This window comes from Neoarius graeffei, chromosome 6, assembly GCF_027579695.1.
Source record: "Neoarius graeffei isolate fNeoGra1 chromosome 6, fNeoGra1.pri, whole genome shotgun sequence".
Taxonomy (NCBI): domain Eukaryota; kingdom Metazoa; phylum Chordata; class Actinopteri; order Siluriformes; family Ariidae; genus Neoarius; species Neoarius graeffei.
Genome location: NC_083574.1, coordinates 8,376,011 through 8,399,109, shown reverse-complemented (window position 1 = coordinate 8,399,109; position 23,099 = coordinate 8,376,011). Strand labels below are relative to the sequence as shown.

Here is a 23,099-nt window from a genome sequence, read left to right as displayed (position 1 = left end):
CCTCAATAAATAAATGACCAAGTATAATATTTTTGTCTCATTTGTTTAACTGGGTTCTCTTTATCTACTTTTAGGACTTGTGTGAAAATCTGATGATGTTTTAGGTCATATTTATGCAGAAATATAGAAAATTCTAAAGGGCAAAATAAACTTTCAAGCACCACTGTAGTTCTTGTTCTACCCTGTCCTAGATATTCTAAGCCTCAGACCATGCCTGACCATTATGTGTGATTTTGCCTAGGAATAGAGACATCTATGACAATGGGTATCTTGATGAAAAAGGCAAGGACAGCAGTGGACATCTTGTGTATGCATATTCATGCATAGTACGTGCTTGTGCCTGTCTCACACCATGATTCAGTTCCTGTGCTTGTCTCTATGTCCTGAGTTGTTTCATATACAGTAACCTTCCATACAATATAGCAACTCAGAGAGAGAGCAAGTTCTGTTCGTGGTTATTTTTTTCTTTTGCTTCTTTTCTTTTCTTTCTGCCACTCTAAATGATGGCACCATATTGATCCAACTTTCAGTGCCGCCCTGTGGTCCAGGTCCATGTCCGGCAGTTTTATTAGGTATTAGATTAGTTTGTCTATTGGGATTTGTGAAGAACATTACCAAGGTCAGGCCCTGATGTTGGGTAAGGAGGTCTGGTGTGCAGTTGGTGTTCCAGTGCAGGACACTCAAGTTCTTCTACTCCAACCTTGTCTTCAAACCCTGTCTTCATGGAGCTCATTTAGTACACAGGAGCATTATCATGCGGGGACATATTTGAGCCTCTTTATTCCAGTGAAGGGAAACTGTAAAACTACAGCATACAAAGACATTCTGTACAAGTGTGTGCTTCTAAAGATTATGGCAATATAGTAGTTTAGGGGGACGCCATGTCCTAAAAGTCCGGTCCCACAATACCGATAACTATAACAAAAATAAATGCCTCCCCTGCAGTTTATGTAGTTGATGCTCACACCAGACCAATAGCAATACCTATAGCCCAGGCCTGGGTTTATCCGTATCAGTGAGATTGCTCCTGGAGCGATTTTTCCAGGCCTGGACCTGAAATATCTGACCAGTCAGGTAATTGTTTACATGTTACATTATCTGAGCACGTGCTATTTTTCCCTGGGCATCTTTGTACATCCTTGTTGCATCATGAAGTCATGGCATACGGATTCACGGAAAATAAAAAATATAATACAAAGCATGGCTGTTTTATTCATGGATATGTGATATTTTCCATGAAATAATCAACAGTAAATTAATAAACATATAAATGCAGGTAAGATATTTTATTATGAACTTCGGCAGTCCAAACTTTTCATCGTTTTAGACTTCATTTTTTATCCATGATACATCATCCGTATTATAATCCGTAACCACTCCGTATTTTATATCCTTTTTTATTATATTTCCGTAATCCGTGACCTATCCGTATTTTATCAACCACCGGAGTGTGTGCATGGGTTGTTTTGAAGTCCAGGCTGTACAGTGTGACCTGGAATAATGTGTTACTACTTGGAAAAAACTTCCATGACTATTCCTAAGTTGCATGCAGTTATTTCCCTGAGTGGCAGGACCAAGCGATATTATAGTCGGGATTATAGTTGTGGTGTTTCTGCTCCAGGCCGGAACTAAATTCAGGCAGACGGACAGTCAGAGGTATATTTATAGTAGCAGATTTGGGACCAAAAGGTCACCGGTTTGATTCCCTGGTCCAGCAGGAACAGCTGAAATGCCCTTGAGCAAGGCACCTAACCCCAAACTGTTCTCCACACTGCTCTGGGTATGTTGTACATTACTCTGGCTAACAGCTTCCGCTGAATGCCATTCATGTAACATAATGCAACCACATTTGGGTGTGATGGTCAGGTGTCCACATACTTTTGGTTATATAGTATATGGTTGTTTAGCGTCTTGTTTTTGTTTATTCTTGATTACAGGTGTTCTCTGGATATTTATTTTACATGTCTGCCTGTGTGGTAGATCTTGGACCCCTGGAATGAGGGGTTTTTTTTTTTTTTCGTGAAAGAGTTCTCATCTACCATCTGGTCTCATCAACAGACAGGTTACCAACTCTCAGATCACAAGAGAAATGGCACATTTTCAGTTTAATAGAAATCAGACTTTCACAAATCTGGCTTATTTATTTATCCCTGTATGGGGTTTAAGTGTTTTTAAAAAAACGTTGATGGCAAATTGTTCAAAAAGTACAGTTATATCTTAAATAAAACAAGTTACAAAAATCTGAAAAGGTATCTAAAATACTACTAACTTGCCTAGATTACTTAATTACATGCAAGGTTCAAGAATCAATTTTGCTTCAAAATATTTTTGAGAAACAAAACTTCATGATATGATATTGATATTAATAACCTGTACTTGGGCACATACATTATTTCTCTTATTATTCTTTATATATAAGCTGACTGATTATTAGTCATTCATTCATCTACTGACTATGTGATTAAATTATGTAATATTCCCAGATTGTTAATTCAGAATTTAAAATATATCATATATATAAATATGGAGTTAGTACTGTAGTTTGTGGTTGTATTGATCTGTGTGGTATTGACTGAGCATGTCCACTGAGGGGGTATATAGAGTTGAAAATGCCAAGGTACTGCACATCTACAAACTGTTATCAGTTATCAGTTCCACTGGCATGAGCAGTCCATCGGCTCCTGGAAGTTGTATTCCACAGAAGTAGCATTGCGAGTGCAGTACAGCTGGATGATGCGGTTCTGTAGGCCATTTTCACGACAGCACTTGCAAAAACGTGCATGGCTGTTTATGTTGAAGTTAAATATGGTGGCAGATGGACATTTCCCATCACAGGAGTATACTGTTACCTGAAAGAGAAAAAGCGAGAGAGAAATGAAGACTGGAGGATGACGTACGTACGGTAGATGATTAGCCAGTGTTGGAATGAAGCAAATCTCACTCACTGGTGTATTACTTCTGCAGTCATCTTTCCTGATAGTGGTCCTGATGGCAACCCTTTTGCATGTTTTACCATCCTCTTTACCTATGCACATGGAGAAAGGCAGTGTGTAACAGAAACACACACTAAATCATACATACGATATCAAGCATTTAAAATCCATCAACATGGTTTAAATATTACGTCACTTCTAGCGAATTGCAGCCTGAAACGCTGGGTGTGGTTCGTTTGCATAATGATTGACACTTGCATCACCCTAGCAACTGAAATAACCTAACAACAGTGGTGGAAAGATGAAAAGAATGATAACGTGAAGCTTTTGAACAATTAGTTAAGTTGCATATCAGTAATGCTGCCAGTTTGTACTGGTGTATTTGTTTTTATTCTATCCACATTCTTTCCTACTGCTGCTGGCCTCATAAACATGACGAGTGACCCCCACTTACTCTAGACTGTCTTTATTTAGCATTTATTTATTGAACACCTTAACTCCAAGCCATATTCCTTATAGTTGCAACAATTACTTGGCAATAAAGCTTTTTCTGATTTTAATTCACTGGATATGAGCAATCACGCACTCATTGATTGGCTACGCTACGATTAGGATATCAACTCATATACTGTGAGTAGAGAAAAACAAAATGGCGGAGCGCATCAAGTCAGATATGTCACTTTGTTGTCAAGTGTTTAAAAGAAACAGAAATGGCTAAAAGAATATAGTTTGGGTTTTTTCTCCCCAATATCTCCTGTTCCACACTCCAGCCCAGTCGGTGGTGGTAACGCACCATTAAGTTGGTTTGCCAACTGGCAAAAAAAAAACACTAAAGAAGAAGAAAATGGCGGATCGTGTTGCTGAACCAACCAAAGGCGAAATAGAAACTCTACTCGAAAACAAAACCCCCAAAAAATTTTAAGAAAGCAACAAAACATGGAATGAATTCTAAGCGGAAATGATTTTGTTGGGCATCTTGTGTAAAGGGCGGCACGGTGGTGTAGTGGTTAGCGCTGTCGCTTCACAGCAAGAAGGTCCGGGTTCGAGCCCCGTGGCCGGCGAGGGCCTTTCTGTGCGGAGTTTGCATGTTCTCCCCGTGTCCGCGTGGGTTTCCTCCGGGTGCTCCGGTTTCCCCCACAGTCCAAAGACATGCAGGTTAGGTTAACTGGTGACTCTAAATTGACCGTAGGTGTGAATGTGAGTGTGAATGGTTGTCTGTGTCTATGTGTCGGCCCTGTGATGAACTGGCGACTTGTCCAGGGTGTACCCCGCCTTTCGCCTGTAGTCAGCTGGGATAGGCTCCAGCTTGCCTGCGACCCTGTAGAACAGGATAAAGCAGCTAGAGATAATAAGATGAGATCTTGTGTAAAGTTTTTGTTTTTTGAATTTGCTAAAAATAAAAATGCTCCGTTTCTCAAAATCCAGTGAATGTGGATAGAATAAAACAGTTATTCCACTCAATCTCATTATACATGGCTTATAGCCAACTCGGCTATCAGCTCATGTATGACTCGATTTCGTGGAATAACTCTTAAATATTCCTTTTGTTGTCCTGAATATAAAGTAAGACTGGTTGTACATGCTTGATTTCTGCTTCCTGCGTTCAGCTCGTTTAAAATTTACAATGATTACGAATATGATTAGCAAAGCATCATACTGCAAGCAGCACTGCAATGGTGAAGAAGAGAAAGGGTTAAAGGCTTTAATGTTCCATGATTGCTCATCACAGCAGGTACTGGATAATTACCCAGATGCCTTTTTACAGTGCTTGGCGTACATGTAAATATCTAGAGCAACTGCTGGACTTGATGCGGCAGCCATGCAAAAATGGTACAGCCATGCAAGAGAGCAAAACTGTCCATGCTCTCTGGGTGGGATGGATGACATAATCGGTCTCTCATGTCAGTTGGGACATGACTTCACCTGTCTTGGGAGTGCATGGGAATTGGCAGGTGACCAAATTGGGAGTAAACGAGGAAAAAAAAAAGAAGTACAAACCATGACCACAGAGACTACTACTAATGCTGCTCAAAGAATGCTGTATACAAACCTACTGTAAATATGATGGTTAGATGCAGGTTTAAGTACAGTTGCTCAAAAAGGGGCTGGAAAGAAGTCACTTCAGTTTCTGTGACGGAATTCTGATTCGTATATGAAATAACCTAATGTCACCTATGACCCCGCCCACTCAAACAACAGAGAAAAAAAACTCTCAGCTGAAAAGATCAGTCTTGTTCTTCCTTACATTGTTCACTTCAGACACTATAGCAAAAATGAAAAGAAACATTCAGGGATACTTACCAGCTCATTAGTGGAACGTGAGAATAATTATGCTTTTTTTTATTATGCTAAATTTGGTCTGGTCTTATGAGCGTTTCTGTGAATACTGAGAAATCTCTCGGCCTGTGTAACGTGGAGAGATCTAAAACCTGTTCATACAACAAGAACTCCCTGGAGCCTACTGTGAAAAAATTCAGCAGACCTCTGACATTTCTTAGTGGTCGGAAAAAATCAAAATAAGTGTGAAAATGGCCAACTTGGGGTGGCACGGTGGCGTAGTGGTTAGCGCTGTCGCCTCACAGCAAGAAGGTCCGGGTTCGAGCCCCGTGGCTGGCTGTGTGGAGTTTGCATGTTCTCCCCGTGTCCGCATGGGTTTCCTCTGGGTGCTCCGGTTTCGTCCAAAGACATGCAGGTTAGGTTAACTGGTGACTCTAAATTGACCGTGAGTGTGAATGTGAATGGTTGTCTGTGTCTATGTGTCAGCCCTGTGATGACCTGGCGACTTGTCCAGGGTGTACCCCGCCTTTCACCCGTAGTCAGCTGGGATAGGCTCCAGCTTGCCTGGGACCCTGTAGAACAGGATAAAGCGGCTAGAGATAATGAGATGAGATGAGACAACTGAACTTGATGCAGCTTTTAATCATTTCAACTGCAGCTCAGCCAAAGTAGGTGTCCCACAAACTTGCGGTCAACCCTGTGACAGTGCTGAATCCAGCCCCAGCATTGCAACGGTTACTCAGATACAAGGTTTGCCTGCCTCATGTTATCTGGCAGGGAGGGCAACAGAACAACATCTTGTACACACAATCGTGTGTACTGCTTTTTTGTGTGGAATTGAGTGTGAAGCGTACCTTTTTTACCTGTCAACTCTGTGACGGTGATTACATCTGCATGATTAACTGTGGTAAGTAGTCAGTATGACGAAACAAAGTGGCAGCCCACTGCCTTCACACACATGACCCTGGACGATAATAGGTTGATACCAATGGACATGGCAAGCCAAAAAGTCCAAAATTTGTCAACTATGTGACATCAACTGTGTGACATCTAATTTAAGGTACTGCTGGATTGCTGGGTTTCAGTCACGTGACTTTTCTGAGTGGTTTTACCGGACATGAAATAGCTGGTGGTCTAAATGGCTGCCGTAGTGCAAACAACTAGCGATAACTTATCAGAGTACGCTCGTAATCTAGAAACCACTGCTCGCTTTAGATATATTCAGTCTAAGAAAGAAGGATTTGTCATATGATCTGGAAACCTACCCTTCAGTCGAGTTCCCTGACACCTCGAACTATCTGGTGTTGCAGATGTCCTTTACACCGCAAAACAGATGAAAGCGTGGAAGAGTATGGAGGCTTACAACTTTTTTGTACGTGACTAGGTAAAGGACCTCAGGATCAAGTCGCTGCCCAATGAATCCTGGATTGTTTTTGCCCGTGTAAGCTTTTTTTTTAAATTATTTTAAGGTTTTCGTTCGCGTCTTTACAACGAAGCGCTGCAAGTTGAAGTTTAAACAAACAGTTTGCTTGATTCTCAGTTGTGCAGGCTCTTATCTCTCAGGTAAATCATTCACAAAGATCATCAGAAACCCCTTTAAAGACCTGGATCTTAGTTAAACAAGACGGAGAAGAAGTGATCATGGCGCATTGTAACTGTACGGCTGGGGAAGAATTTTGTCGCGACCTTCATGCATATGGACTTTGTAAGGAGTGAGGAGGAAACAAAGAAACAGCTGGCGACTTTAGCGCTTCGTGGCTAAAAAAAGTACCGTAAAATAACGACACAAAGCAAGAAAAGTACTTGGAAAACACTAAGGACAGAGCTGAGAGGGAAATACAAACCTTTCACCAAGTGAAACTCGAGCATGCTTCGACTCGGCTCCCTTCGATTTCAGTCAGAGGTTCAAAAGCCACCTTTCTCCACGTCTTTTTGTGAAATCCTGTGTTCGTTCACCCTTTTTTATTAGTTCACGGGGAACCTTGAAGAAGCTTTTATCAGTTTCACGGTTTGATCGATTCGAACAATGCAAGCGTCAGGCATTTTTCATGCAAGCAATGCATCTTCTCCATACAAACGTTTTGTCAAGTGAGCTTTGGTAGACCACCAGCTAAAGTTTTGAATAACTAATGAGGCGGATGTGAAGTCACGTGAAACCCAGCAATGCTGCAGTGCAGGCTACAATTCCACCAACAATGTCTACTGATGAAGCCAAATTCAAGACAACAAGCCATTTGATTTTGACTTTAAAGGAGGGGGATGCCGAGCTTATTATTATTTTGACTACATTTAGTCCCAAATTAAGATAAAAAGTTACAAATTAGTACGGTATTTTCTCTCATTTATACAAAATACTTAAGGATTACAGCCACCAAGATTGTATTACAGGAAGAGATAGCAGCTAGTCTGTCACATAGTTGACATTTTACAAAATGATCTATCTGATTTAGTGTTGTACACTGAAAAATATAAAAGCATTTGAGCGCGGTGTTGCGTACCTTTCACTTGGGATGTGCTACTATCATTTGGCAGGATTTATACCAAAACCCAGCATACTTCATTTTTGCCAAATTGCCCACCCACCCCAAATTTCTCAATATTCACAGAAACACTCGTATACTGATGCACTTTACACGGGCTTTACACTCTGGATGTGTACTCCGTTATTGCATACACACTCATCCTTTCACAGACGCAGTACTGTACGGTATTTCTCTCTTGTGTCTCATTTCCTTACAAAACACACAACGGCTCCACTGCTCTATCTAAAATTTGGAGACTCTGTTTGATTGATTGACAGATCCGTCTCCATGGTGATGCCACATCACACATACAGTAGCTGTTGCTTTAGTCTTTGCAAAGACCAGCTTGTTTTAAAAGAAATGTTACAAGAGCTGGACGCTATTTTCTCCAACACCATAAGGGTATCTGATTTAAAGTTTTGGGAACTCGGACACTGAAAGTCAATCCCAGGCCCACATGAGAGAGGTGAATTTTTCTGGGATTATCAGCACATTTTAACAACTCATAAATCACTGATTTGCGCTTTTCAGCAGTGCCAAGCGGGAGGGACAAGTGGTGAAATGTGTGGGGTGTGTGGTATGCAGGGTGCAAGCCTTTCAACAGGTGTGTGTAAGTGTAAGTATGTTGTCAGTTCATGTTATTGTTACTGTTAAAATTCTGAACTTATTTTTCCATATTAAAGGGGAAAAAACAAACTGGAACGTTTAAGATCCAATGTTTGACGTTTTTTGGTAGACATTTCTGGTTAAATGAGCTTTGGGTTACTTTATGCATGTATAATTTATGGTATATTCAGTAACCGGTTTCATCCCCTGTGCCTCAGCTTACAAGACATGCTTGTCGGGAGTGAATTAAATAATCTGGCAAAAAAATAACCCTCTGCATGAAACCGTTCTAAATGTTCTGCTTGCAGGTTTATTAAAGGAGAACTGAAAGCAAATTTTTTATCATCAAAATTCTATTTCTCTCATTTTATTAAATATCGGAATGCATTTTTGATCGCTATTTTGTCACTGCTATAGCAATTTATGAGTGTTTGAAATACAACCCCGATTCCAAAAAAGTTGGGACAAAGTACAAATTGTAAATAAAAACGGAATGCAATGATGTGGAAGTTTCAAAATTCCATATTTTATTCAGAATAGAACATAGATGACATATCAAATGTTTAAACTGAGAAAATGTATCATTTAAAGAGAAAAATTAGGTGATTTTAAATTTCATGACAACAACACATCTCAAAAAAGTTGGTACAAGGCCATGTTTACCACTGTGAGACATCCCCTTTTCTCTTTACAACAGTCTGTAAACGTCTGGGGACTGAGGAGACAAGTTGCTCAAGTTTAGGGATAGGAATGTTAACCCATTCTTGTCTAATGTAGGATTCTAGTTGCTCAACTGTCTCAGGTCTTTTTTGTCGTATCTTCCGTTTTACGATGCGCCAAATGTTTTCTGTGGGTGAAAGATCTGGACTGCAGGCTGGCCAGTTCAGTACCCGGACCCTTCTTCTACGCAGCCATGATGCTGTAATTGATGCAGTATGTGGTTTGGCATTGTCATGTTGGAAAATGCAAGGTCTTCCCTGAAAGAGACGTCGTCTGGATGGGAGCATATGTTGCTCTAGAACCTGGATATACCTTTCAGCATTGATGGTGTCTTTCCAGATGTGTAAGCTGCCCATGCCACGCGCACTAATGCAACCCCATACCATCAGAGATGCAGGCTTCTGAACTGAGCGCTGATAACAACTCGGGTCGTCCTTCTCCTCTTTAGTCCGAATGGCACAGCGTCCCTGATTTCCATAAAGAACTTCAAATTTTGATTCGTCTGACCACAGAACAGTTTTCCACTTTGCCACAGTCCATTTTAAATGAGCCTTGGCCCAGAGAAGACGTCTGCGCTTCTGGATCATGTTTAGATACGGCTTCTTCTTTGAACTATAGAGTTTTAGCTGGCAACGGCGGATGGCACGGTGAATTGTGTTCACAGATAATGTTCTCTGGAAATATTCCTGAGCCCATTTTGTGATTTCCAATACAGAAGCATGCCTGTATGTGATGCAGTGCCGTCTAAGGGCCCGAAGATCACGGGCACCCAGTATGGTTTTCCGGCCTTGACCCTTACGCACAGAGATTCTTCCAGATTCTCTGAATCTTTTGATGATATTATGCACTGTAGATGATGATATGTTCAAACTCTTTGCAATTTTACACTGTCGAACTCCTTTCTGATATTGCTCCACTATTTGTCGGCACAGAATTAGGGGGATTGGTGATCCTCTTCCCATCTTTACTTCTGAGAGCCGCTGCCACTCCAAGATGCTCTTTTTATACCCAGTCATGTTAATGACCTATTGCCAATTGACCTAATGAGTTGCAATTTGGTCCTCCAGCTGTTCCTTTTTTGTACCTTTAACTTTTCCAGCCTCTTATTGCCCCTGTCCCAACTTTTTTGAGATGTGTTGCTGTCATGAAATTTCAAATGAGCCAATATTTGGAATGAAATTTCAAAATGCCTCACTTTCGACATTTGATATGTTGTCTATGTTCTATTGTGAATACAATATCAGTTTTTGAGATTTGTAAAATATTGCATTCTGTTTTTATTTACAATTTGTACTTTGTCCCAACTTTTTCGGAATCGGGGTTGTATGTCAATTAATATATCAGTACAAATGTCAAAGCAATGGGTGTAAATGAGATTCGTCGAGACCTGTGCGAGACATCATAGGACGGAAGTAAAACGTACAGCGGAAATCAAAGTGACCGACATCTGCCAACGTTGTCAAAAGACGCGCGCGCCCTCTTTCGAATGCTGATGTAATCAAGCTGGAAGTTTTGTTTGTTTTGATAGCAATCAGGAAAGTTTGAAAAAAGTAGGCAGTAATCGTCATTTAAACTCGTTTTTGTGCAATATTTCGTTTGGAAAACAGTTTTCAAAATGGCGCCACTGACACCTGGCTGACACTTCACGTTTCGAAGTCTCGCACAAGTCTCGTGAAGATCGCGCGGATAAGCGACGCCTGCCGTGGACCAAACAAACTAAATTCAACATGGCTAAAAAACAAACAGGCCGATAAGTATAATATTTAATTGCAATTAGTTGCCAATACGAGTCACGATACTGTATAAGGTTACTAAAACCGAAAACGTAATTGAATAACACATTAATTAAGAAATAAAGCAAGTTTAAAAATGACTTTAGAGGAGTTCCTGTGGCAGCCGCATGGAGTAGACGCAACGGACACGTGCTCCTGCTCGTTTCAAACTTTTTCACTCCTTCAACCATTTATTTCACAACCAAAGTATTGAAGAATTTACGCAATTATTTTATTTCACTCGCACCTACTTTAAAATGGCTTCAAAGAGTGGCCAAGGTTGGAAAAAAGGACGATTCGTCAACTAGCGTAATGATGGAGGCTATCTCGGCGCTACTGAACCAGCACCGCGAGGCATTAGCTACAGACTTCAGGTCCTCTTTCAGCTTGCTGGAAACGAAATTCGACCAAGTTCGGTCCACTGTAGAAGAACATGGCCAGCGTCTGAGTTCACTCGAGCTTGTTTCTGAGGACCTAAGCCAACACGTCAGTGAGCTGGAAAATGTCTGCTCCAGCCTCCGTGAAAACAACTCCAAGCTAGCCACTAAAGTCGTCGATCTGGGAAGGATGGAACAGACGGCAAAACCTACGCATCCTTGGCCTAGCGGAGACTACTGAAGGAGGGCGACCCACGGAATTCTTCTCTGATCTGCTGTGTGAGGTTTTCGGGAAGGAGATGCTTTCCTCCCCGCCGGAGATCGATAGAGCCCACCGTTCACTGGCACCCAAACCGGCCCCGGGACAGAGACCGCGGCCGGTCATTCTTCGGTTTCACCGTTACCAGATAAAAGATCTTCTGATTCGTGAGGCTAGACGGAGGGGGAAACTGGACTACCACAGCCAGCAGATCCGTATTGTGGAGGATTACTGCCCAGAAGTTTTGAGCCAGCGCGCCGAATACAGGGAAGTAATGACGGAGCTTTACAACCGAGGACTCAAGCCCTCACTATTGTACCTCGTTCGGCTCCGTATCACACTTTCCAGCGGGGAGAGGAAGTGGCTGCGATTGGCGGATGAGGCACGGAGATATGTCGACGGCCTCCCAAGTGTTTCGTGCACATCATAAAGGACTGCTTAGTGACTGTGGCTGATGGATTATTGTGGTTCTTAACTACTTTGTTTGGCCGCTGTCATACTTTGTTTTTCCCCTTATCTCTGGCGGCAAGGTCCTTCTGCCTCCGCCATCAGAGTCAAGGTTACCATGACAACTAAAGCAGTGACGGTGTGAGTATTTTCCTCTTCTTTAATTAAACTTAACGGACTATTCTACCATGGTAGGAATAACACTGTAAAGTTCACTGGTATTTTTTTTAAGTAACCATTTATATGTGTAGTCTTCTGTACATTATTCGAGGCCACATATGAGACCCATTGGGGCGCTGCTTTTCCTCCTATAGGGTTGTGTTCTTAAAAAGAGATGTTAACATAGGAGTGTAGTTTATGTTCTGAATAATAATGCGGGAGCTGAAGATGGTACTACAGGAAGAATTCTGTTAGGTGGATAATGGAAGTTTTGAAGAGCTTGCTGCTATGTTCTTTGGCAGCTGTCTTGTTGTGGGAAGGGCGGGTGGGTTTTTCAAAACCTACACTGTTTTGGAAGTCTGTAAAAGCCCTGGCCGCACACATACTTTCTGTGTTCTTTTGAGTTTATTATGCTATCTTGGGACCTATACCTGGAGTATTGATACCACCTGTGCTTACCTACCCATCTTCTCTGTTAGGGAGAATGGCTAGTCCCTTAAATTTTCTGAGCTGGAATGTCAAGGGTTTAAATCACCCTGTTAAAAGGAGAAAGGTTTTTTCACACATCAGGCAATTTGGAACAGCCGTTGCTTTTTTACAAGAAACACACATTCGTGGTTCTGACAATTCACGTCTGATGTCGCGGTGGGTGGGGCAGCATTTTCACTCTACTTTTCAGGCTAAGGCCAGAGGGGTCTCCATTCTTATTAACCACAATATTCCCTTTAAACACCATAACGTAATAGCAGATACAAACGGTTGCTATATTATTGTCTCAGGGAAATTGTATAATACTATGATAGTGTTTGACAATGTATATGCTCCGAACGTGGATGATGTGGGTTTTCTAAAAGGTTTCTTTTCCTCTCTTCCTGACCTGAGCTCATACTCTCTCATACTTGGTGGGGATTTTAACTGTTGGCTCGATCCTGTGCTCGACCGGTCTTCTTCTAACCCTGGTATAATGAGTAAATCTGCATCACTTATTCAGTCTTTCTTAGACAACTATGGAGTCACAGAAATATGGCGGGATCTCAATCCAAACAAGAGGGAGTATTCATTCTTTTCTCATTCCCATCATACCTACTCTAGGATTGACTATTTTCTTGTTGACAATCATCTGATCCCATTTGCCTGTTCCTGTGACTATCAGAGTATAGTGATATCTGACTACGCCCCAGTGATATTGTCCATGACCCTTCCTAACCTTCCTGTTGCAGACAGACATTGGCGTTTTAACTCAACTTTACTGTCCAATGATGACTTTGTGAAATTTATGGAGGAGCAGATAACCTTTTTCTTTGATACAAATGCATCATCTGAAACCACCAGCCTGACCATTTAGGATGCTCTGAAAGCTTACCTAAGGGGACAAATTATTTCTTTTAGCGCAAATATGAAAAACAGAGCTCAGAAAGAACAGATAGATCTATCTATTCAAATTAAAGAAGTGGATCAAAGATACACTCAAATCAAGAACCCTGAACTATATAAAAAACGTGTGGAACTCCAAACTAGATTCGATCTCCTCTCAACACATTCAATTGAACGCCAACTATTGCAGAGCAAAAGTCTGTTCTATGTTCATGGCAACAAATCTGGTAAAATGCTAGCCAATCAGCTGAAGGGATTTAAAGCAAAACAGCACATAACAAAAATCCAGATGGATGATGATAACATCACCTCAGATCCCTCTAAAATCAACGACACATTCAGGAATTTTTACTCCCGACTTTACACTTCGGACCTCCCAAATGACAGTACGCTGATGGAAAATTTCCTAGATCATTTAGAGGTCCCCACACTTACCCATGATAATAAGACTAGGTTAGACGAGCCTATATCGCAGGGGGAGGTAGCTGCTGTTATCTCCTCATTGCAATCTGAGAAATCCCCTGGACCTGATGGGTTCCCAGCGGAGTTTTTCAAAACATTTTCTTCATTACCTTCCCCTCATCTATGTTTAGTGTTCTCAGATTCTTTCAAGTAAGGCAAACTCCCAGCAACACTGTATGAGGCATGCATCAGTCTTATGGTAAAGAAAGGTAAAGACCCAACAGAGTGTTCCTCCTATAGGCCAATCTCCTTACTAAATGTTGATGCCAAAATTTTGGCAAAAGTTTTGGCCCGTAGATTAGAGGGTATATTACCAGAGATAATATCAGAGGATCAGACTGGCTTTGTAAAAAAACGACACTCTTATTTTAATATATGTCGTTTATTTGATATTTTGTACTCTCCTTCAGAGGCAATTCCGGAATGTGTCCTTTCTCTAGACGCAGAGAAAGCATTTGACCGTGTGGAGTGGAAATATTTATTTGCAGTTTTGGAAAAATTCGGTGTGGCAGCGGGGGCATGGTCAAGCGTCGGTCTGTGACTGGAGGGCGGAGTCAGGGAAGGTAAGTGGCAGAAGCACTACACCTGAGGTCAATTAACTTATGTTTGTGTGTCTTCCCCAGTGACCGCGCCCTATATAAGGAGGGAGAGAGAGGAGGAAGGGAGCTCTCTCCCGAACCAGACGACTAATGTGTGTGTGTCTGGGTGACTGGAAGGGTGTGTGTGTGTGTGTGTGTGTGTGTGTGTGTGTGTGTGTGTTAAATGCTGAAAAGCTAAATAAAAGAGTTTTGACAACTCAGTTCTGGCCTGCCGTACTTCTGTGCTCCACCCACCCGCTCAAAGCCGTACATTCGGTTTTGGCCCAAACTACATTAGTTGGGTTAAACTATTACCGTATATACGTGCCCAACTGCTTCTATCCTTACCAATTCTCAACACTCTCAACCTTTCAATCTTCATAGGGGAACCCGTCAAGGGTGCCCTTTAAGCCCATTGCTTTTCAATCTGACCATAGAGACTCTAGCAGTTGCATTTTGTAACTGCAAGGATATTTCAGGGATTTTGAGGAAAGGAATTGAACATAAAGTGTCTCTATATGCTGACGATCTTTTACTTTTTATATCAAACCCAGACACCTCTGTTAGGACTGGGACTGTTTTGGCCTCTAGAGGCCGCTGTTATTTCCTTATCTTGTCATGTTTGTTTTGGCCTCTACAGGCCACCACTGTTTCTGTGTTTTGTGTTTGTTTTGATTGCCTGTTTCCATGTGCCTTTTACCCCCACCTGTTCTTTATTTCCTGCCCCACCCAGTTTCTTAATTTTCCTGTGTATAAATACTTCCTCAGTTTGGTCCCTAGTCACGGAGTCTTTGTGCTGTTATGTTTAGCTCTAGTAACCTCTGTTCCGTGTTCCTCGCCTGTGTCTTTGTGGTTTTTGTACTTTGCTTTCTTTTGGACTTTTTTGGACTTTGTGTTTACCATTTTTGGATCTTCTGAGCGTTTGTATTTTTGCCTCTTCTTTTCTGGTTTTTGGCTCTTTGTTTCGACTTTGAACTTTTGTTTTTTTTCCCGGTTATCTTCTGAGTGTTTGGATTATACTTTTGTTTTTGCCTTGGATTGTAAATTTTGTAAATAAACTGTTTTTCTACTCTACTTTCGCCTCACTCCTCTGCACTTGAGTCATTCCCCTGGTGGCCTAGTGGGGGTTTGCCGGATCACTACACCAGTGACCTGGGTTCGATCCCCAGCAAAACCCTAACAGAAAGACTCCGTCATGACCGACTCAGCAGAGGCGTCTTCAACGGTCTACCCGGCTAACCTTCAGGGAATTATGGCTGCTTTAACACGCTTCGGAGCTACCATGGACACTCATGGACGAATACTTGCAAGCCAACGTGAGGCCCTTGCTTGCCACGAGGTACTGCTTCAGCAAATTGGGAAAACCCTGGCACAGCTGACTCCTCTGCCTGCATCTCCTCATCCTGCTCCTGCTCCACCATCTGCTCCCGCTCCAGTGCCTCCTGCCACGCTGCCTACTTCACCTTGAGAACCCAGCCTTCCTGCACCACAGAGGTATGACGGCAAGCACGGTGAGTGCCGGGAGTTCCTTACCCAGTGCCAACTCACCTTTGAGCTCCAGCCTACCACCTACACTACGGATCGCCACAAGATTGCCTTTGTGATAACCTCGTTAGCTGGTAAGGCACGAGCTTGGGCAATGGCCATCTGGCAGAGACAGGGACCCGAGTGCTCTGATTTCAAGCTGTTTACGGAGGAGATGCTTCATGTCTTCGATCAGGCGGACATCAGTAAAGACGCAGCCAGAAAGCTCATGTCCATCCGACAAGGAGGAAGCATTGCAGATTACGCCATCTCGTTCCGGACGCTCGCAGCAGTCAGTGGATGGAATGAGACTGCCCTGGTTTCAGCCTTCCACCATGGTCTGTCTGACCCCATCAAAGACGGCCTGGCCTCTATCGGATGCCCAGGTGACCTTGAAACTCTGATCTTGCATGCCATTCATCTTGATAACCAGATTAGAGAGCGCCACCAAGTCCTGAGTTCCCCTTGCCTCACTGCCGCAACCTGGAGTCCGTCCACCTCCTCCAGTGACTGTCCAGAGCCCATGCAAGTTGGCCGTACTCGTCTCTCCACAGCTGAAAGGGAGTGCAGGAGGAGGGACAAGTGCTGCATCTACTGTGGCAAGCCTGGCCACTTCCGAGCATCATGTCCTGAGCTCTCGGGAAAAGGACCGCCCTGTCCAGCTGAGGGAGGGTTGTGACGGGGCCTACCCTCTCTCCTGAACTTCCTGGCCAAGGAGTCTACATCCTTGTCTCCATCTCCTGGGGTGAGTCCGTCCACTCTTGTCAGGCCTTGCTAGACTCCGGGGTGGCTGGAAACTTTATGGATGTCCACTTCGCCCAAAGAATCAATGTCCCTACTACTCCTCTTGAAGTCCCACTGTCTGTGTCTGCCCTGGATGGCCAAGCTTTAGGTGATGGAAGAGTCACCCAAGTTACTTCTCCAGTCTTTCTCCAGTCTCAAGGTCACCAGGAGGAAATATCCCTGCACCTGATTCATTCACCAGAGTTTCCGGTGATTCTAGGCCTTCCTTGGCTTACCCGCCACAACCCTCATATTGACTGGGTAACTAGCCAGGTTGTGGAATGGGGTCCTGCATGCTATGCCTCTTGTCTGCTCTCTAGCTCTCCTGTGTCTCCTGCCGAGCCTCCTGATCTCACCAAGTTATCTCAAGTTCCCACAGAGTACTGGGATCTTAAAGAAGTTTTTAGCAAGAGCAGGGCTGCCGTTCTTCCTCCGCACCGTGCCTACGACTGTGCCATCGACTTGCTTCCTGGGGCTACCCCTCCTCGTGGCAGACTGTTTTCCCTCTCTCAGCCAGAACGCAAGGCCATGGAGGAGTACATCAAGGACGCCTTGGCCTCTGGGTTCATTCGACCCTCCACCTCACCCGCTGGTGCCGGCTTCTTCTTTGTCGGCAAGAAGGATGGGGGGCTCCGGCTGTGTATTGATTACAGGGGCCTGAACAAGATCACTGTACGCAACCGCTATCCCCTTCCGCTGATGTCCACAGCGTTCGATCTGCTCCAAGGCGCCACTGTCTTCACCAAGTTGGACTTACGGAATGCATACCACCTCATCCGCATCCGACAGGGAGATGAATGAAAGACTGCCTTTAACACCCCGTCTGGGCACTACGAGTACCAAGTTATGCCCTTCGGACTCACCAATGCGCCAGCAGTGTTTCAGGTCCTTATCAACGACGTCTTGAGGGATATGATCAATCAGTACGTTTTCGTCTACCTCGACGACATCCTAATATTTTCCAAGACCGTACAGGAGCACCGCCACCATGTCCGCCAGGTTCTCAAGAGGCTGCTACAGAATAATGTTTGCCAAAGCCCAGAAATGCGCGTTTCATGTCCCTGAGGTCTCCTTCCTGGGTTTCATTGTACGAACAGGACAACTCCAGATGGATCCAGCCAAGACCCTAGCCGTCCGGGACTGGCCCATTCCCAAGTCCATTAAAGAAGTTCAGCGGTTCTTAGGGTTTGCTAACTTCTACCGCAAGTTTGTCAGGAACTTCAGTTCTGTAGCAGCGCCCATATCGGACCTCACCAAGAAGACAGGTGGATCTTTTGTCTGGTCTCCTCAGGCGGAGAAGGCATTCAGGGACCTCAAGCACCGCTTCTGCACGGCACCCATCCTGGTCCTCCCAGACACATCGCAACCATTCGTCGTCGAGGTGGACGCCTCGGACAGTGGCGTCGGCGCGGTCCTCTCTCAACATTCGGGGGGAAAGCTGCACCCCTGCGCTTACTTCTCCCACCGCCTGAGCCCTGCGGAGTCCCGGTATGATGTGGGGGATCGGGAACTGCTCGCAGTCAAACTGGCCCTTGAGGAGTGGAGGCACTGGTTGGAGGGAGCACAACATCCATTCCTGGTTTGGACAGACCACAAGAACCTGGAGTACCTCCAGCAAGCCAAGAGACTGAATCCACGACAGGCTAGGTGGGCTTTGTTCTTTAGCCGATTCGACTTCACCCTATCGTACCGCCCCGGCTCTAAGAACACCAAACCTGACACGCTTTCCAGGCTGTTCTCTGCCACCAACAGAGAGAGTGAAGATGGGCCTATTATCCCTGTGTCCCGGATTGTGGCCCCCGTCCGCTGGGGTGTCGAGGAGGTCGTCCGACGAGCTCAACGCCAGGACCCCGATCCTGGGACGGGGCCACCAGGCCTCTTGTACGTCCCTCGTCAAGCCCGGGCCAAGGTTCTCCAGTGGGATCACTCGTCCCCTCTCACCGCCCACCCGGGAGCTCGGAGGACCCTGGACTTCTTGAAAAGACACTTCTGGTGGCCAAGCATGGAGAAGGAAGTAAGGTCATTCGTCCTGTCCTGTGATGTGTGCACCAGAACCAAGAACCCATGACAGCATCCCCAGGGCCTCCTGCATCCTCTGCCCATTCCCCGGCGTCCCTGGTCCCATGTGGCAGTCGACTTCATCACGGGCCTTCCAGACTCACAAGGTAACACTGTCATTTTGGTCATTGTCGACAGATTCTCCAAAGCCTGCCGCTTCATACCACTGTGCAAACTTCCTTCTGCTCTTGAAACAGCCAAAAATATATTTACCCATGTCTTCCGAGTCTTTGGTCTTCCGCAGGACATCGTCTCAGACCGGGGGCCCCAGTTCTCCTCCCGAGTGTGGCACGGCTTCTGCAAACTCATCGGGGCCACTGCCAGCCTCTCTTCTGGGTTCCACCCCCAGTCCAACGGTCAGACCGAGAGGCTCAACCAGGACCTGGAAACCACCCTGCGAGGCCTGGCGATGGATAACCTGACATCTTGGAGCACCTGGCTGCCATGGGCAGAGTACGCCCACAACACCCTGCAGTCATCTGCCACCAGGTTGTCACCGTTCCAGTGCCAGTTCGGGTTCCAGCCACCTCTGTTTCCTGAACAGGAGGACGACGCTGGGGTGCCCTCGGTCAATCAGTATGTGAGACGGTGTCGCAAGACCTGGAACAAGGTCAGGAAGACCCTCATCCAGACTTCCAGGTCCAACCAGACTCAGGCCAACCGCCATAGAAGGCCTGCCCATGTTTTCCGCCCTGGGCAGCGGGTTTGGCTGTCCACCAAGGACCTTCCGCTGCGGGTGGAGAACCGCAAGCTTGCTCCTCGCTAGATTGGCCCCTTCAAGGTTGTGTGCAGGGTGAACCCTGTCGCCTACCGGCTCCAGTTGCCCCGGACTCTAAGGATCAACCCCACATTCCATGTTTCCCTGTTGCGGCCCGTACTGTTGTCCACGTATGCCCCTGCCCCTAGGAATCCCCCGCCCCCCCGCATCTTCCAGGGTCAGACCGTGTTCACTGTGCGCCGTCTGCTGGACTCCCGCCGGGTCCGTGGCGGGCTCCATTATCTAGTGGACTGGGAGGGCTATGGCCCTGAGGAGCGCTGCTGGGTTCCCGCTCGGGACGTCTTAGACAAGGATCTGTGTCGGGACTTCCATTCGGCCCATCCGGATCGCCCTGGGAACGTCAGGAGACGCTCCTGGGGGGGGGGTCCTGTTAGGACTGGGACTGTTTTGGCCTCTAGAGGCCGCTGTTATTTCCTTATCTTGTCATGTTTGTTTTGGCCTCTAGAGGCCACCACTGTTTGTGTTTTTGTGTTTGTTTTGATTGCCTGTTTCCATGTGCCTTTTACCCCCACCTGTTCTTTATTTCCTGCCCCACCCAGTTTCTTAATTTCCCTGTGTATAAATACTTCCTCAGTTTGGTCCCTAGTCACGGAGTCTTTGTGCTGTTATGTTTAGCTCCAGTAACCTCTGTTCCGTGTTCCTCGCCTGTGTCTTTGTGGTTTTTGTACTTTGCTTTCTTTTGGACTTTTTTGGACTTTGTGTTTACCTTTTTGGATCTTCTGAGCGTTTGTATTTTTGCCTCTTCTTTTCTGGTTTTTGGCTCTTTGTTTCGACTTTGAACTTTTGTTTTTTTCCCAGTTATCTTCTGAGCGTTTGGATTATACTTTTGTTTTTGCCTTGGATTGTAAATTTTGTAAATAAACTGTTTTTCTACTCTACTTTCGCCTCACTCCTCTACACTTGAGTCATTCCCCTGGTAGCCTAGTGGGGGTTTGCTGGATCACTACACCAGCGACCTGGGTTCGATCTCCAGCAAAACCTTAACAACCTCTTTACCTGTAATGTTATCCTTACTCACTTAATTTGGCCAGGTTTCGGGATATCAACTAAATTTAATTCAAGAGTGAACTTTTTCCTGTGAATACAGAGGCACTTGCTTTAAAATACACCAGCCTCCCCTTTAAGATTGTGGAAAATAAATTTGTCGACCTTGGTGTTACAATTACAAGGAAACATAAGTGTCTCTTTAAAGAAAATTTTTATACTCTACTAAATCATGTGAAAGAGCGCTTGATGCAGTGGTCACCACTGTCTACATCCCTGGTGGGCCGGATCAACTCTGTTAAAATGAACATCCTCCCTAAATTTTTATATCTCTTTCAATCTATACCAATCTTTATTCCCAAATCTTTCTTTGACTCATTGGACTCAATCATAGCGGCCTATATATGGAGGGGCAAGCGCCCTAGACTAAATAAAGTCCATCTTCAAAAATCCAAAAAAGATGGAGGTATGGCGCTGCCTAATTTCCGTCTTTACTACTGGGCTGCTAATATACGCTGCATTACTTCCTGGTCGCACTTTCTCAATCGAGCTGACTGTCCGACATGGGTGAGGATGGAGTTGAGCTCGGTCCGAAATGTTTCCATTTTGGCTCTGCTTGGGTCGCCGCTCCCTCTCCCCCCAGGTAAATGGACTGATAGTCTGATGGTTTGGCACACAATAAGGGTGTGGGCTCAGTTCAGGAAGCATTTCGGTTTACATGATTTCTCTCTCCTTAGTCCTATTCTGTCCAACCCTTTCTTTCAACCCTCTCTATCTGATTCTGCATTCCAAGAGTGGCATGGGAGGGGTATCGAGAAATTTAAAGATCTTTTCATTGGTAATAGCTTTGCATCATTCGCACAACTGTCTGAAAAGTTTAGTCTACCAAACACTCATTTTTTTCAGATACCTGCAGGCAAGACACTTTCTCCATTCTCAGATGGCTAGTTTCCCTGGGGCAACTACTGTGACCACCGCCGACATGTTACTTGGTCTGCATCCATCGTGCAAGGGGTTAATATTGGTCATTTATGACAAACTGACGGGCATAAAACAGGCTCCTCTGGACAAAATTAAAACTGCTTGGGATCAGGATTTAAACTTTCAACTGTCAAACGATGTATGGGATTCCATTCTCAGGCTGGTAAATACAACATCTCTCTGTGCACGTCACTGCCTGTTACAGTTTAAGGTGGTGCACAGGGCTCATATATCTAAAGCCAAATTATCTCATATGTACTCAGACGCTGATCCTTTACGTGATAAATGTAAGAGAGGTGAGACCTCGCTTATTCACATGTTTTGGACTTGTCCAAGCCTGGAAAGATACTGGAGAGATGTTTTCCAAACCTTGTCCCTTATTCTTAATCTTGAGCTAGAACCCAGTCCACTGATTGCCCTTTTCGGCATCACTGGTGAAGATGACATGTGCCTCACTCCAACCAAAAGCCGCATGCTGTCCTTTGCCTCGCTTTTGGCTAGGCGTGTGATTCTATTAAGGTGGAGGGATGCTGCCCCGCCCACACACGCTCAGTGGTTAAGGGACATTATGTCCTGTCTAGACCTCGAAAAGATCCGCTATTCAGTTTGTGACTCGAGCAAGAAGTTCCAGAAGACATGGGGACCTTTCCTGAAATACTTTGAGAACCTTGAGTTGAATTGAGATATCTGCCCCTCTTTCCTTTCCTGTCAGTTACAGTGTCTGTATCAGTCATTGCCTAAATTTGCCGCCTCCTAATTATTTACCCTTATTTATTTATTTTTTTATCTATTCGTCCCGTTTGTGTGTTTATTTACTTATTTTACTTTTATTCTTCTTATTTATTTATCTTGCAACTCAATACTTGACTTCCAGCAGTTCCCTACAACACTCCAGGAATAATATTCCTCAGGAATCATGGCTTGTAGGTGTGGCTAGTGGGAGAGGAGGGATGTTTATGTTTATGTTAAATCACTCTGAAAAATTTACAATGTATGAGCACATATGTACAGTGGGGCAAAAAAGTATTTAGTAAGCCATCAATTGTGCAAGTTCTCCCACTTAAAAAGATGAGAGAGGCCTGTAATTTTCATCATAGGTATACCTCAACTATGAGAGACAGAATGGGGGGAAAGAATCCAGGAAATCACATTGTAGGATTTTTAATGAATTAATTGGTAAATTCCTCGGTAAAATAAGTATTTGGTCACCTACAAACAAGCAAGATTTCTGGCTCTCACAGACCTGTAACTTCTTCTTTAAGAGGCTCCTCTGTCCTCCACTCGTTACCTGTATTAATGGCACCTGTTTGAACTCGTTATCAGTATAAAAGACACCTGTCCACAACCTCAAACAGTCACACTCCAAACTCCACTATGGCCAAGACCAAAGAGCTGTCAAAGGACACCAGAAACAAAATTGTAGACCTGCACCAGGCTGGGAAGACTGAATCTGCAATAGGTAAGCAGCTTGGTGTGAAGAAATCAACTGTGGGAGCAATTATTAG

At 44.5% G+C, this 23,099-nt stretch overlaps 1 protein-coding gene across 1 annotated transcript in view; it reads right to left on the bottom strand.

Annotated features, from left to right (window-relative positions):
- Window positions 1–2,648: 2,648 nt before the first annotated feature.
- Window positions 2,649–23,099, bottom strand: part of otogl (otogelin-like) — a 172,307-nt gene continuing 151,856 nt past the window's right edge. The window contains exons 69-70 of the mRNA XM_060923103.1: window positions 2,946–3,025; window positions 2,649–2,849 (exon numbers count right to left, since the gene is read on the bottom strand). Coding sequence (XP_060779086.1) covers window positions 2,649–2,849; window positions 2,946–3,025 — 281 coding nt within the window. The remainder of the gene's footprint in view (window positions 2,850–2,945; window positions 3,026–23,099) is intronic.